The sequence below is a fragment of the Diabrotica virgifera genome, chromosome 2, assembly GCF_917563875.1.
Source record: "Diabrotica virgifera virgifera chromosome 2, PGI_DIABVI_V3a".
Taxonomy (NCBI): Eukaryota; Metazoa; Arthropoda; class Insecta; order Coleoptera; family Chrysomelidae; genus Diabrotica; species Diabrotica virgifera.
Genome location: NC_065444.1, coordinates 24,371,794 through 24,387,490, shown reverse-complemented (window position 1 = coordinate 24,387,490; position 15,697 = coordinate 24,371,794). Strand labels below are relative to the sequence as shown.

General features: G+C 35.0%; 1 protein-coding gene across 5 annotated transcripts in view; it reads right to left on the bottom strand.

The window, feature by feature from the left end:
• Positions 1–3,229: 3,229 nt before the first annotated feature.
• LOC114326199 (prostatic acid phosphatase) overlaps positions 3,230–15,697 on the bottom strand; it is a 47,573-nt gene continuing 35,105 nt past the window's right edge. For 3 of the 5 annotated variants that reach the window (XM_028274468.2, XM_028274467.2, XM_028274469.2), the window contains exons 2-8: positions 6,299–6,427; positions 6,146–6,244; positions 5,555–5,791; positions 4,728–4,913; positions 4,544–4,667; positions 3,565–3,773; positions 3,230–3,479 (exon numbers count right to left, since the gene is read on the bottom strand). In XM_028274468.2, the coding sequence (XP_028130269.1) occupies positions 3,300–3,479; positions 3,565–3,773; positions 4,544–4,667; positions 4,728–4,913; positions 5,555–5,791; positions 6,146–6,244; positions 6,299–6,427 (1,164 nt within the window). In that variant the 3' untranslated portion in view covers positions 3,230–3,299. Of the gene's footprint in view, positions 3,480–3,564; positions 3,774–4,543; positions 4,668–4,727; positions 4,914–5,554; positions 5,792–6,145; positions 6,245–6,298; positions 6,428–10,559; positions 10,661–15,415; positions 15,569–15,697 lie in introns of those variants that run through there. The other 2 variants (XM_028274471.2, XM_028274470.2) reach the window with 2 other exon arrangements.

The following is a 15,697-nucleotide window of genomic DNA, read 5'->3' as shown; positions in this document are numbered from 1 at the left end:
GGTTGTATTCAATCAGATGACCACAAATTAATTGATTTCATTGGATTTCTAATTGAGCAAAAAATTTTCAAACAAATTAAGTCAAAACATAAAGTGAAACGTACGCCGATGTGTGTAGTATATAGTATACAGTGTACAAATACACATCGACGTTCGTTTCACTTTATGCTTTGATTTAATTTGTTTGAAAATGAATCGTGACGCATAGGAAAAGTTGTAGCGGACGAACAATATGGGTATATCAATCAAGTCTATACAAAGTGCACTGGTGAGGAAAGAAAACAACAACAAAACAACATGCAAGTGGATTATTCAATGCTTCAGAGCAGACTAATATCTACAGAAACGTATGAAGCTGCCATCAATCCGAGGACAACTAAGGGGTACTCTCAAGGGGATGTGTTTTCACCATCATTATAGAACGTACTTGTCGATGACTTGATTCATGGGCTAAGCTCTTAAGGATTGTGGTTCCAGGGTTTCGCAGACGATACTGTAATTGTATCTATGGAAAAAATTACTGTTGCGGATCAGTTGTCAGGGTATGTCCCTTAATTACAGACAGAACTCATGTCTGAAAGAGAACCTCTCCGTGAACTCTACCAAAACTAAATTGGTAGCCTTTAAAAATAATAGGAAGCTTACTGGACTGGGTGAGCTGAAATTATTTGGGGAGTTATTATAAGAACCAAGTATCTAGGGGTAATCCTTAATTCCAAACTTAATTGGAACACTCTTATTAACAATATAACCAACAGGGCTTAGCGACTCTTCTAGAATCGAATGAAACCAAAGGTAACCTCGTGGTTATAGACATCAGCGATAAGACCGACAGTTTTATGGTTTAGTACTTTGGTGGAGAAAGAGGACTTTGCAAACTTGTTCGACCTCTCTCGCCGCCTTAGAAAGACAAGTGCTTCTAAAAATAACAGGAGCCTTGAATAGTACAGGAACGGATTCCTTAGAGTTACTCTACACCACTCTGAAGATACCCATAGAAGATAAACGTGGTTTTATTTCCACGATTTGATCAGCTTTATAGTTGTCAGATTTAGTTGAAGATGCCTTTCTGAGGCCTGTCTGGAGGTTTAGTGGTGGTACTTTTTTAAAGGAGTATTCAATCTATGCAGCACATATTAGAGGAGGAGCTCACTTGGTTTCAGTACACTTGTATTATTTCCAGCTCACTGCTTCTTCACGTGCTGGATTATCGGGCGTTGGCTATCAAATTTGCTATAGTAATTTTGTTGACGGTAGTAATTTTGTTGACGGAAGTTCAGAAAAGGGATACAGAAGATCTGTTAAACCATTCTCTCAGGTTTCCAGGCCATGTCGATCTTCTTCGACCTGGCCCTCTTCTTCCGTCTACCTTGCCTTGTATTATTCAATTTAGTATATTGTATCTCTCTGGGTTAGTTCTCCCCAGTTGTTCATCATAAGCTGTTACCACTTCCGATTGAACTGGCGTTTTACTGACAACCATCACATCTTTCTTTGCGGTGAGTCCATATTCATCACGCGTTGTGGTAATATTATTAATCAGATATTGAAGTTCTTCGTAATTGTTTGCAATAATTAACACCGTGTCATTCCGTATCTCAAATTATTAGGTAATATGGACGCCATTCATTTTGATACCACATTGAACTGCTTTATTGAAAACGAACTCAGAATAGATGTTAAATATTAGAGGGGACAAAATGCAGCCCTGCTTCTTTCCTCTTAGTATTTGAACCTCTTCAGAAGTGTCCCGGCCAATCCTGATTGCACGTTGATGCCAGTAAAGATAAAGATCCTTAATAATGCGTAGGTCTTTATCATCAATACCCACCTGCTGAAGAATGGCAATCATTTTAGTATGTTTTACTCGATCAAAGGCGTTCTGAAAGTCAATAAAACACATATAAACTGGATATCCGATATCTCTGCATCTCTGTACCATAAACTGAATACTAAATGGTGCTTATGTGGTTCTAAGGTTATTGCGGAATCCAAACTGAATATCACTAAGTTGTTCTATTTTTTGGTACATTCTAATATAAAGTACAAAATTCGTAGAAATATCTTTAAAGCATGACTCATCAAGCTGATGGTTCGGTAGACACAACATCTTTTCGCATCACTTCTTGGTTGCATTAAGGGGATGGGTACGTAGTTTCTGCTCCAATGCTATTCAAATGGGATTCATTTTTTTTTCGAATTCTGAGAAAACGAATAAGTATTTTTGAAAAATTTAAACGCAGAATGAAAGATTACGTTATTAGCGAGGGCCGAAAGTCCCTGAGAACTTTTATAATGTTTATTTTAATAAGTTACAGGGGTGAAAAACTAAGAGAAAATTTAGTGGGATTTTTTATTTCAAATATCTCATTCAAAATAAACTTTTTATTTATTCTAAGGGACTTTCGGCCCTCGGTAATAATTTAGACTTTCATTCTAGAGAGTCACTTTTCATCTTAGAGTTTATATTTTTCAAAAATATTTATTGGTTTTTTAGGATTCGAAAAAAATGAACACAATGTCCGTGGTAATATTTTCCAAATCTATCTTTGTCATACAACGCACTCAGTCGAATAGAATATTGTCAGCATATTGTCAGTCAGACAGTGACAATCAGTGACAATTTTAAATATTTGACATGGCACCGGGAATATTTTGACTTGTTGATTAAATAATATTGATAGTGTATTTGATAAATAATTGATTTAAGACGTGAACTTAATAAAAAGTTATTTATTGTTTATTATTTATGGAATTAACCAAAGCAGAGAATACACCAGGATATATTCAGTGATCCAAATATTTTGTTGTTAAAGATGTTCAAAATTGTAAGCGTTTCGTAGTAACAATATATTATTAAAATATCGCTTTATCACTTTTCCTCTTTTCTCGATTGTTTATTAGTTTTTGTTGTACAGTAGATAAATTATTATAATCACTGAATACATAGTTAGTGAAAAAATTATCATATTAATTAGCTGAATTAATAATTAAGGCAATTAGTTATACAAGTACCAGTTATCCAAGAACATTCAAAAGCCATCTTTAAAGTTATTGATGGCATTGTCAAGTAAAGTTTACATATCCATACCAGTGAGAATTTTACTGCACGTAAGTTGCCGTGTAAAGACAGAAAAAGTAGGGATAGCCGTAATATTTGCGAATTATGTATCGATGGTCTTAAAACGTTTTGGTTGACAATAATTGTTAGAATGATAAGAAGAAGAAATTCTTTGATTTAATATAAAACTTGTATTGAAAAAATGTATTATATACACATTTGCTTAAAACTAATATCACTATGGTCCTCTTAATTCAGGTACAACAAATCCTTCATCATCTACTTTACATTCTTCCTCCCAGTTTCCAGGGATGATACTCTTGGTGAGCTCTTTAAGTTTGGTCAATGGACAAAAACTGTCACATCCAGGAATTCTTAGTTTAAATGGAGGCACTACGGTTGTGTTTCTTAAGTAAATCTGAAAAATAAAAAAGGTATTAGGTAAAGCTATATACCAACAAGCTTTATTTAAAAAGTACAATTTTTTCTAGAAAGATATTTACCTCAACTCCATATTCATTTGTTGATCTATCCTTAGACAGTTCGAATAGGATTGAAATTGCGTAATCAGGTACCTGTTCATCCCAAACTTTCAAAGCACTCATCAGATTAACGATGGTTCCGTCATGACCTCCGTACAAGACAGCTTTCCTCGCTAGCTTGCCTTCAGATTTAGCTGACCAGTCTTCGATAAGTTTTTTTACCAATACACCTGAAATAGAAAATAGTAAAATACTAAAGATAAGAAGTAGAATTTATGAAAAAAAAGTACTAGGCTCGAGAAATGAACAATGAATGATTTTTTTAGCAAAAATAAGCGGCGTAAAGACTAGTCCCTACCTACATAGGAGAGCTGATATCCTGATGATTTTAACTGAATTAATATAATAATATGCTTTTACCATTTCAAATAAGGAAAAGCTAGAAAAGCTAGATCCACCTTCAACCGGATGGAGGCCTTCTTCAAGAGCCTCTCTTTTGGTATAAAATTAAGAATGCTGAGATGCTACGTCTCCTCTGTACTTTTTTATGATGTTGGACGTGGACCTTCAATAAAGATATGTGCAGAAAATTGGAAGCACTTGAGATGTGGCTATATCGGAGAGTACCTAAAATCCCGTGGACTGATCGAATCACAATTGAGGAGCTTCTAAGAAGAATGAAGAAGAACCGAGAGGTACTGACCACCATCAAATTTCGAAAGTTACAATACTTCAGACACATTAAGCGAAATGAATGCAGATATGCCCTTCTACAAGCCATTCTGCGAGGAAAAATATTTGGAAAGCGCGGTCCAGGAAGAAGAAGAACATCCTGGTACAGGAACAACCTCAGAACCTGGTTCAACACAACATTTTTGCAGCGTTTCAGCGCTGCTACAGATAAGATAAAGATCGGCATGATGATCGCCAACATTCGTCATGGATAGGCACATCAAGGAGAAGACCATTTCAAATGTTGTAATAAAATATTAATATTTACCTCCAATCAGCCTGTTCATCTGGTCATTGTATGCATTCAATACAAAGCTTCTTACTGTGGGGAAATACATCCTATCGGGATAATAATTTTTAGTCCAGTCAGGTAATTTTAGGTGGAATTTCTCCTACAATAAACCAGGTTTAATATAAATTTTCCTTAAACAAAAAACAAACAAACATATTACCTCAGCCATGAGAGTAGTATAAATATCCTGAACCCCTTCAAAATCTTCAGTTTTCTGACCTGTGATGTCTGTCAATTCTTTGTAGAGATCTTCATATTTACTAAGCATATCTTTGACTTCTTTCGATTCAAAAACTTTCTTCTTCTCAACGTGGTATTTGGGACAAGGTTTTCTTACAAGTAAAAGCTAAAATTGGTAAGGACATTAGTTTAATTGAAAAATAAAATATTCTAGCCCTAAAGTACGAATGTTGTTTCAAAATAATAACTTCATATTTTTTTTTACATACACTATTATCCACCACGGCACAAACAGCTAGAGCAAAGACAAAATAGCATGGACTAATGCAATGGATGAACAATAGAGACTTTGTAGACGAGCAGCTGGAGAAAAGAGAACAAGAAACTGCACATGAAGCCACATAAGAGACACAGGAAGAGATATCCACAATACAAAAGCAAAAGCAAATTAGGAAAAGATGCTTCCTAGAATTGTTTGCAGACAACAGACCAGCTGACAGTCAGTCAATAGAGAAAAAGGCTTATTTGCAACAGAAGTTGTATGCTCTGTATAAGAAATGAAGTACGACAAAGCTTCTGGAAAAGACTACAGGAATACACTGAGTACGAAGAGATACAACTAATCTTGGAGGGAAAGATAGATGGAAGCAGAAGTATAAGCCGAAAGGAGAAATCTTGGCTAAGAAATATAAGAGGTTGGATGAATCCCAACAAATACTTTATTTGCCGCTGAGTTTTGTTATGTAAGGTCTTTTAAACCATCTTATCTTCAAATACATTTAGTTCCTTAAAACAATTTATACTTACCATGTCTTGTGATAGAGGTTCAGAAGCAACTGGGATTGGTTGCCAGTCCAAGGGTCCCCATACTTGTTCACCTTTGGGGGGCCATAATCCGGCATTTACCAACATCATACTTGCTTTCGTTCTGTCTACGTCTGTTGATTGGGTGTAGTATTCGTCGGGTGAGTATTTGTCTCCAAGGAATTTCCCATATCGTTCCCTGTAGTATTTTCCTATTTCGTATAAAGCTTTTTTACCTTCCTAAAATGAACACAACATAATGTAACTATTGAAATAAAACTAGCAGTTCTGATAAGTTATCTTATCAACTAATAACAGCGTGCGTTACACATAAACTATATTTCGAGAACAATCTGGAGTAGTCCATCTCTATCGTCGCTATTCTGAACGTTTCTGTTATACCCCTGCTGTTCCATCGAGAACTCTCTAGACTCTAGACAGTATCAAGTTGCAACTGTTATTTGGGGTAGGTCGAAATTAACTTTTCCGTTACAATAATTACAAATAAAAAAAAAATAATACAAAGGGCCAATATTTTTTAATTTGACTATGAGTATTGTTAACTTTTTCTATGTATTAAAAAATAATACTCACGTTGGTTAGTTGTCCCCATCCAGTGGGGTATAATGGATCATTTTTGTAGGGGTCGTTGGGATAAGTACTGACAGGAGTTCTAGCACCGTGTCTCATAACCTGCAAAATGAGAATATTAATAATCCAATAGTAAAAATATGATTAATTACTTACTATATGGACCATTTTCAGTTCTCTGTCGGGAATTCCACTGACGTGGATTGCTTTTATTCCTACTCCCAAGAAGACCAAAACAGCTGCCATAGCTGTCACGGTACCGCAAATAAATGTCCATCTCCTCATCTGAAAATATAAAATAAAAAATAATTTGCTTACAAATGAATTATTAGTATTTTAATAGGATATGGATTGTAACGATGTGATGCCTCGGCGGGCGATGAGCTGCTGTTACCGGAGGGGACTGATGGAGTGTCCGTGTTTGCGCATTCCTTCTTCACGGCACCGCTGGGGGAAACCGAAGGAGAGGGCATCGAGAGCATATTTAAGGCGAGCTAGGAGAATGAGAAAATCAGTCATGGTTCGTGTATTGAACTTACTATGGCTCAACAGCTGATGCCTCGCGTATTGAACGAGCTTCAGCTGGCTTGGCAAAGATGCGCCGTTTGTGAGGCGGAACTATGCCTAGGTAGACGCCACCGTAGTGACGTGGAGTCTTGCCACAATCGTTATCGCAATAGGCGGTAGTAGCGAGGAACGAGTGACTGCATTGAAGTGAAATGCCGTCTCCAGGCTACGTTGTTTTAACGTAGCGAGATTATTATTGTATATTATATTGTTTATCGTATTATTTCAAAGTCGCTACTATGATCGGATGGCTATGATAAAGTTTAATATTGTTTTTCCTTTGCAGAAGATGGAATTATATTTTATTTTATTTGTTTTAAACTGTATATAATTATCTTTAATATATTTGCTTTATTTTTAACTTGTGTTTTACTGAGTCTGTCGTCCTTAAAAGAACTACCCGTTACAAAAATGGCGCCCGAGCAAAATAAAAGCTACGCAGTTTGTAACTACCCGTTACAAATTGGCACCCGAGCAATAATTAGAACCATACAAAGACACAGACTCAGTACCAGGTCCACGTCGTGGATAAATAAATAGAACCCGTTCAAAGATGATTAAGCTTCTTTGTTTTCAGATTCTTAAGGAACCGAAACCGAGAAGGAACCGAAAATAAACGTCGCCGATGCAACGAGCAGGAAGAGTTGCGACCGTTCGCTGTAGAAAAACCTTGGCATACTGTCCCAATGGAGTTGAGGGGATCACGCCCAAGATCTACAGAAGGAAGCACCTTCTAGCCAGTCATCCGAGACCAATTTACGAATCACCGAAAAATACGACATTGTTGATGGAACCGTCAAAGATGAAACCAGCAAGAAAAATGTGACCATCTGCTGTAGAAAAACCTTGATAAGCTGTCCCAATGGATTTGAGGGGACCACGAGCAAGATCTACAGAAGGAAACATCCTCTTGACAATCATCCCAGACCAGTTTGTGAAAGAAAATCGACAGAAAGTACATGCCTTAAGGGTAAACCGTCGCAGATGCAGCCAGCAGGAAGAATGTGACCATTTGCTGTAGAAAAGCCTTGGTACACTGTCCCAATGGATATGAGGGGACCACGATCAAGATCTACAGAGGGAAGCATCTTCTTCATGCCTTAAGGGTAAACCGTCGCAGATGCAGCCAGCAGGAAAAATGTGACCATTTCTGTAGAAAAGCCTTGGTACACTGTCCCAATGGATATGAGGGGACCACGACCAAGATCTACAGAGGGAAGCATCTTCTTGACAGCCATCCAGGACCAGTTTACGAAGTAAGGAAGAACCGACCAAGACCACACCGACGATGAGCCCAAGCCGTGTTGCACACACGGCACAAAAAAAAATGTATGCTACATTTTTTTTTGTTTTCCAAAGAGAAGGGGGTGTAACGATGTGATGCCTCGGCGGGCGATGAGCTGCTGTTACCGGAGGGGACTGATGGAGTGTCCGTGTTTGCGCATTCCTTCTTCACGGCACCGCTGGGGGAAACCGAAGGAGAGGGCATCGAGAGCATATTTAAGGCGAGCTAGGAGAATGAGAAAATCAGTCATGGTTCGTGTATTGAACTTACTATGGCTCAACAGCTGATGCCTCGCGTATTGAACGAGCTTCAGCTGGCTTGGCAAAGATGCGCCGTTTGTGAGGCGGAACTATGCCTAGGTAGACGCCACCGTAGTGACGTGGAGTCTTGCCACAATCGTTATCGCAATAGGCGGTAGTAGCGAGGAACGAGTGACTGCATTGAAGTGAAATGCCGTCTCCAGGCTACGTTGTTTTAACGTAGCGAGATTATTATTGTATATTATATTGTTTATCGTATTATTTCAAAGTCGCTACTATGATCGGATGGCTATGATAAAGTTTAATATTGTTTTTCCTTTGCAGAAGATGGAATTATATTTTATTTTATTTGTTTTAAACTGTATATAATTATCTTTAATATATTTGCTTTATTTTTAACTTGTGTTTTACTGAGTCTGTCGTCCTTAAAAGAACTACCCGTTACAGGATGAATGCTCAAATATATGAATTTTAAAGAAATAAAAGGCAGATATCGAGTACTGTAATTTATTAAATCTTGCCCAAGGATACTTTCGCCCTCAGAGCATCATCAGGGGCATTTCGTCAGAAAGGAAGATGTCCCGGGTCGTAGACATTTTTTTAAAATTATATAATGATAAAACTAAATAAAACACACACTGGATAAAGGACAAACAGATTATAATTTAGATTGTTTGCTTTAAAATTTAAATAGCTGCTACATTGTTCGCTTATTAATTTGTTTGGTTCTTTTTTTTACTGGCTTTATAACTAGGGGTGAATCTTCGCCGCATCCACTATAGCCTATCCTATAGCCCTATATCTTCTACGATCTTGCGCTTCCACTTTTTATTGTTGTACCCCAACAGTAGATAAATCGGCTTCAACATCATCCTTCCAACTGATCGTCTACCGTCTGGTCTCTCAAAAACACTGCCTTGAACAATCTCTCTTCCTCTGATCTTACCACATGATCTGCCCATCTTATCCGGTTAACTTTTATATATCTGACGAGCCTTTGATCCTTTAGCAAAATCAAAACCAATCACTAAGATTCCGGTAGAATTATAGTCGGAGAGATAGAAGCGGATTTTGTGCGTGATAAGTAATATGGAAAAACTATACGGGGATATGTTGAATTAGTTGTGTACATGACTTTCCCCAACGGTCGGAAACCAGAGTGGGGGATGAGGGTAGATATAAGGGGTCTAAGTCGCGGTTTTTATTATTTTTTTTATGACGCTCATGATCTAGTGCACCAAAATTTGGGAATAAGTAGGTCATGACGTAACTAAGTAAAATCTCCAGGGGTGGCACGCTGCGTGGCCGAAAAAGGGGTGGGACAGGGGTGAATATAAAAATATAAGGGGTTTTTTGCGACGTTCGTGATTGAGATAGTGTACCAAAATTTGGGAGTAAGTAGATCATGACGTAACTAAGCAATATCTCCAGGGGCGAAAACCAGAGTTGGGGATGAGAGTAGTTTTAAGGGGGTCAAAGGCGCAGTTTGTATTATTTTTTTGTGACGCAGTACATTTGTCCCTCACGAAGCGTTCCGCCCCTGGAGATTTTACTTAGTAATGTCATGATCTATTTATTCCCAAATTTTGGTGCACTATCTCGATCATGACCATCACAAAAAAAATAATAAAAACCGCGACTTTGACCCCTTATAACTACCCTCGTCCCCCACTCTGGTTTCCGGCTCTTAGGATTTGACTTAGTTATGTCATGGTCTACTTATTTCCAAATTTTGGTGAACTATCTCAATCACGGACGTCGCAAAAACCCCTTATATTTTTTATATTCACCCCTACCCCCACCCCTTTGTCGGCCACGCAGCGTTCCGCCCCTAGAGATTTTACTTAGTTACGTCATGACCTACTTATTCCCAAATTTTGGTGCACTATCTCGATCATGAGCGCCACAAAAAAAATAATAAAAACCGCGACTTTGACCCCTTAAAACTACCCTCGTCCCCCACTCTGGTTTTCGGTCGTTGGGGAAAGTCATATACACAACTAATTCAACATATCCCCGTATAGTTTTTCCATATTACTTATCACACACAAAATTCGCTACCAGCTCTTAGACTATAAAGAAGGTTACATATCTGAACTAACCATCTTTCCGAATTAGTCCATCTTTTGTTTCTAATTACCTACCTACTAATGCAATATTTTTGTAACTTACATATTTATGTCATTGCAACATTAACATTGTTTTTCATTAAACAATTGTGTTAAGTATATAAACGAAATATAATAAACGATAGGTATGCAAACAAATACACATTATTTTTCAAAATGGATGTATAGGTACTTACACACTTGTTGTTTTCTTCATTACCAGACATTTTAAAGTAGTTTACATCAACATTAAATCACTACCAACACTTTTCATTACTAATACATCACATTTTGTGGTGTTCCAACAAAGATTAGGTTTGTTTATATAATATTAAGTTTTAAAACATTGAATTTTATACAATTTTATCAATGTTTATTACTTTATGTCGAATATTATGTCGCAAAACAATAATTAAGAGAAACCCGTTTTTTGAATTTTTTGTTTTTCGTGTCAACCCACATCCAAATTTTATTAGTTTGTTTACATATACTTATTATGCTTATTTAGATTTTTAGAAATCAATAGATTGTTGCTCCTGCATGGTAAATAATAAGAATATGTAGTTCTTTTTTCCTATGAACGACAAACTTTTGATCAGATTCATGTGCATCCCTCGTCAAGAAGACTTGTGACAGCTTGAATTGAAATGAAATGAAAATCTGTATGGCCGTTATGGTATCATAACATCTCTGTCAACACTAATAGTGACGTCTATATGAAGCAACGAACTATTAAAAACGAAACACAAAAAATAGAACAAAACACAATACCACAAGAATGGAGATCAAGTATCCTGGGAGGCATCCTAGGTATCCTTCAAACAAGGAGACAAATTGGGCCCGCAAAATTACAGATTAATTAATTTATTAAATTAAATTAAACAACATTAAAATTCACATCCAAAGGGATAAACAAACTGAATGAAATTATAATACTAGCAGAAAAACAACGTTTTAGGACGGGAAGATCATGCACCGACACTGTATTTATAATGGGGCAAGTGCAGGAGAAATCAGAATACAACAAATCGCTATATTTATGTTTCTCGAACCTTAAAATGGGATTTGACAGATTCCCTTAGTCTTTACAGCTTTAAATAATCTGCTATGCAATCAGTGAATTACTAATCTCTCAAAGTGAAGATGATTTACAACGGATCCAGTATAGGTATGCTGCACCAATTTAATATAACCGCCAAAAATTTTAACATGTTAATTCCCCCCCCCCCCCCAAAACAAAATGCGTGGTTATAACGGCAAATCCAATAAGATGTAAATTAAAGCTGGAGAGTCCGATGATAAAACAAGTGATGAGTTTAAATAGTATATAGGAATCACACTGTCTTGACATCACACTATCTACCTGAGGAAAACTCGAAACAGAAGTAGAAGATCAAGTAACTAGAGCATATAGGCTATTGATTATGTACTAAAGAAAGGAACTACAATATTAACGGGGTTTTATTATTTCATATGGTCAATGAATCTCTATATATGAAAAAACCGCGGAGTGCTACCATTTAAAGGGGTGCGTTTTTGAGAAATGGGCGAATTAGTCCCTGGGCACAGGTTACATTAGGGTGAGTTCTATGCACTTTTGGTACACACACGTCTACATAAAAATTGTTCCTGGTTAAATTTACTTTCTAAATATAACTTTTTAAAGTCAAAGATACTATTTTTTACAAAAATATATTCAAAAGAAAAAGCACAAAGAAACCCAAAAGAAAGAAATTTTGTTTTTTGTCCCATTACTTTTGTCCACGGGGATGCTTCACAGAAAAAAAAACTTACAATATTTTCTCTTTAAAATTATGTTTGGTAGAGGTCATTAGGATTTACAGTTTTCGAAATATGATTTTTCAAAGTTCGCCACTCACAGCAATTCTGGGCAATTTTCCTTGTTATTTCGCAAATATTGTTCTGTAATTTTTTTTACGTAACTTTAGGCATATGTAATGGTACATGTAAGAGGAATAGAAATCAATTACCTATGTTCTACTTCTATGAAAATGTTCTACTGTATAATGTTGTACGACTTCTTTTAAAGAGGTTATCTTTTTCAATACTTTATACTTTTAACGAGTTTTTATATTTTTTTACGATTATTTTTTAGATTTCCCATTATAACTTTTTTTTCTACATTTAGGTATATATTACATATCTAATAAAAAGAAAGCTTATTCTGTTTATTTTAAAATGGTGTATTATTAAAAATTCTAGGATTATTTTTGAATAAGATATGCTTTTTCAAAATGTAATAAGTACTTGCAACGATTTTTGATTTTCGAATTATTTTTTAAATTCCTCACTACAACTTTTTTATCTGATTGTGTGTCGCGGTGTGCAAGTATAGTATTTTTACTACAAAAACGTTATTACGTAGGTCAAAATTTTTGACGTAAGAGAACTGTCAAAACGGTAGAATGTGACTTTTCATTATTGCTATGTTTATTATAAACACGGCAATAATGAAAAGTCACATTCTAATGTTTTGACAGTTCTCTTACGTCAAAAATTTTGACCTACGTAATAACGTTTTTGTAGTAAAAATACTATACTTGGAAAGGGAAACGAGAAACGACCGTGCGCGAGTCGCGGAGAAATATTGCAACTATCTTAAATAATTCATATTGTCAATTGAAATTGTCAAATTGACGTATATTTCATACCTTCTGTCATTGACTTAGAAAAATTATATATTGCTCCACAATATTGATATGATATGCAATTATTATATAAAGATAAATTTAATTAATTGTATTTTGCTTGCAATACTGCATTTTAATAACGGATTTTATTTACTACATACAATTGTTTACGTTTGCTAAACATAACCTGGGCCCGGATTACGTACACTCGATACGCATCGTATCCGCCATGTTTTCCCATAAGGCGCTACAGTAAAACATGGCGGATACGATGCGTATCGAGTGTACGTAATCCGGGCCCTGCATCTTATTTTTTTCTTCTTATTATTTTTTTGGACTATGGTCTTGACAATTATCCAGCAACCAGGACTAATATAATTGGCCAATATAATTAAAAGTGCGAATAAAAGTACAGAGCGTAGAAATAGAGGTCGCTTTGCCGAACTTGCACGGTCCCACTTTGGATCCACTTGACACGGCCGGGCAAACTTCAAAATATGTATTAATTCCAATATTTACTGTCAAAGCTCCTGTACCACAAGCTTTGCTTGAAAAAATAGCATGTAAATGTACCAAAGGATGTACAAAAAACTGCGGTTCTATGAAGATAGGAATTAGTTGTTCAATATTCTGCAAAGGGTGCATGTGCATGGGTACTAATTGTGGGAACTCTAATGGAGAAATCTGACGACTAGGTCGAAGCGCGTGTTTATACGAGCTTCAGGTATTTAAAAATTTAGACGTCGGCAAAGAGAGATAATAATATATATAATAGTGAGAACGACAGAGAGCACAGTACAACTCCACAGGGCTGTAAAATTAGTAATATTTACTTTTTGATAAGATGGGTCAGACACATGGTTGGACATCCTATCTTCAAGAATATTTATTACACCGCGCCAGTGGGGCCGTTAAAAATATTAGTAGTTGGTTAATTCACACAATGATAAAAATTAAAACCCAACGTAATTAGACCACAAAATTACGACGAAACTGATGTATTCCCTGGTTTGCCCAGCTGAAAGGGTTTCTGAAATGTATACCTGTACCTCCAACCCATGTCACTCAACGCTCACCATAAATAACCATATTTAGTTGTTCAAGGATCGTAAACACAAAATTTTGAGAGGAATTTCTCTATTTCAAATTGCGTTTACTGTAGTTCACGTAGGGTTGAATCGCGTCTTCAGTTTTTATCTTTTTCTGTTACATTTTTTTATTTGACTCAGAATGTCGCTTCACGCGCTTCGACCTAGTCGTAAGATTTCTCCATAAGATAACTGAGGTGTCAGAGAAAATATTGAAGTTAATGCTAACGAAGAGATGGACTTTGATTTTGAAAATTTTTTTAAACGTCAACGTTTAAATAATTTTAACTAAAGTGATGTTTTCTAAGACTAATGTTTATGTAATTTTTGTAAAAGAAATAATTTTAAATAATACAGATAAAAAAATATCAAAGAATCACTCGGTTTTCACTATATATTTAAATATAGATAATACACCATTTTAAAGAACAGAAAGTAAGCCCTCTTTATTGAGCTATAGTATATTCATGTACAAGAAAAAAAAAGTTATAATGATAAATTTCAAAAATAATCGTAAAAAATGTAAAAAATAATATTTTTTATATTAGTTATTATATATTATATAATATATAATATATAATATATAATATATAATATATAATATATAATATATAATATATAATATATAATATATAATATATAATATATAATGTAACATTATATTATATATACTATATATAATTTAATATTGTATAATAATATTATTTTATTTTTATATTATATTATTATAAAAAATCGTTAAAAGTATAAAACCTTGAAAAACCATAATCTCTTTAAAAAAAGTCGTACAACGTTATACGACCATTTTAAAGTTAATTGATTTCTATTCCTATTAAGTGTACCATTGCATATACCTAAAGTTACGTAGAAAAAAGTTACAGAACAATATTTGCGAAACAACAAGGAAAATTGCCCAAAATTGCTGTGAGTGGCGAACTTTGAAAAATCATATTTCGAAAACTATAAATCCTAATTACCTCTACTAAACAACATTTTAAAGAAGAAATTTGTAGATTTTTTTCTGTAAAGCAATGTCTATACCTATATCCTCGTGGACAAAAGTTATGGGACAAAAAACAGAACTTCTTTCTTTTGGGTTTCTTTGTGCTTTTTCTTTTGAATATATTTTTGTAAAAAAAGTATCATTGAACAAGAAACAACAACATACTGGAGGCATATTGAAAAAATTCCAATATTTTTTCATTTCACATCCAGGCAATGATACAAATTTTGAATAAGCCAGTCCTGATATCCTAGTAGGTAGTTCACAAATTAAATTACACCATAGCCCAATAAATTGTAACAGCTTCTTACCTTAGTATAAAAAATAAAAACACAACTTCATCAATTGATCAGTCTTTACACGATGGTTCTCGGAATACATAACACTCTTATTTATAACCGATTAAAATCCCAATTATTTTTTTGATATGATAAATATATTAGTAAACATATTACGATATACATATGTTTTAAAAACTGTGACCTTTAATCAATTTAGGTAACCTTCAGAAGAAAATTATAGAATAATATGTAGCAAAAGTAAATATTTGACAATCTTATTATTTTAGCTTTGAACCTATAGTCCTGTCGCCA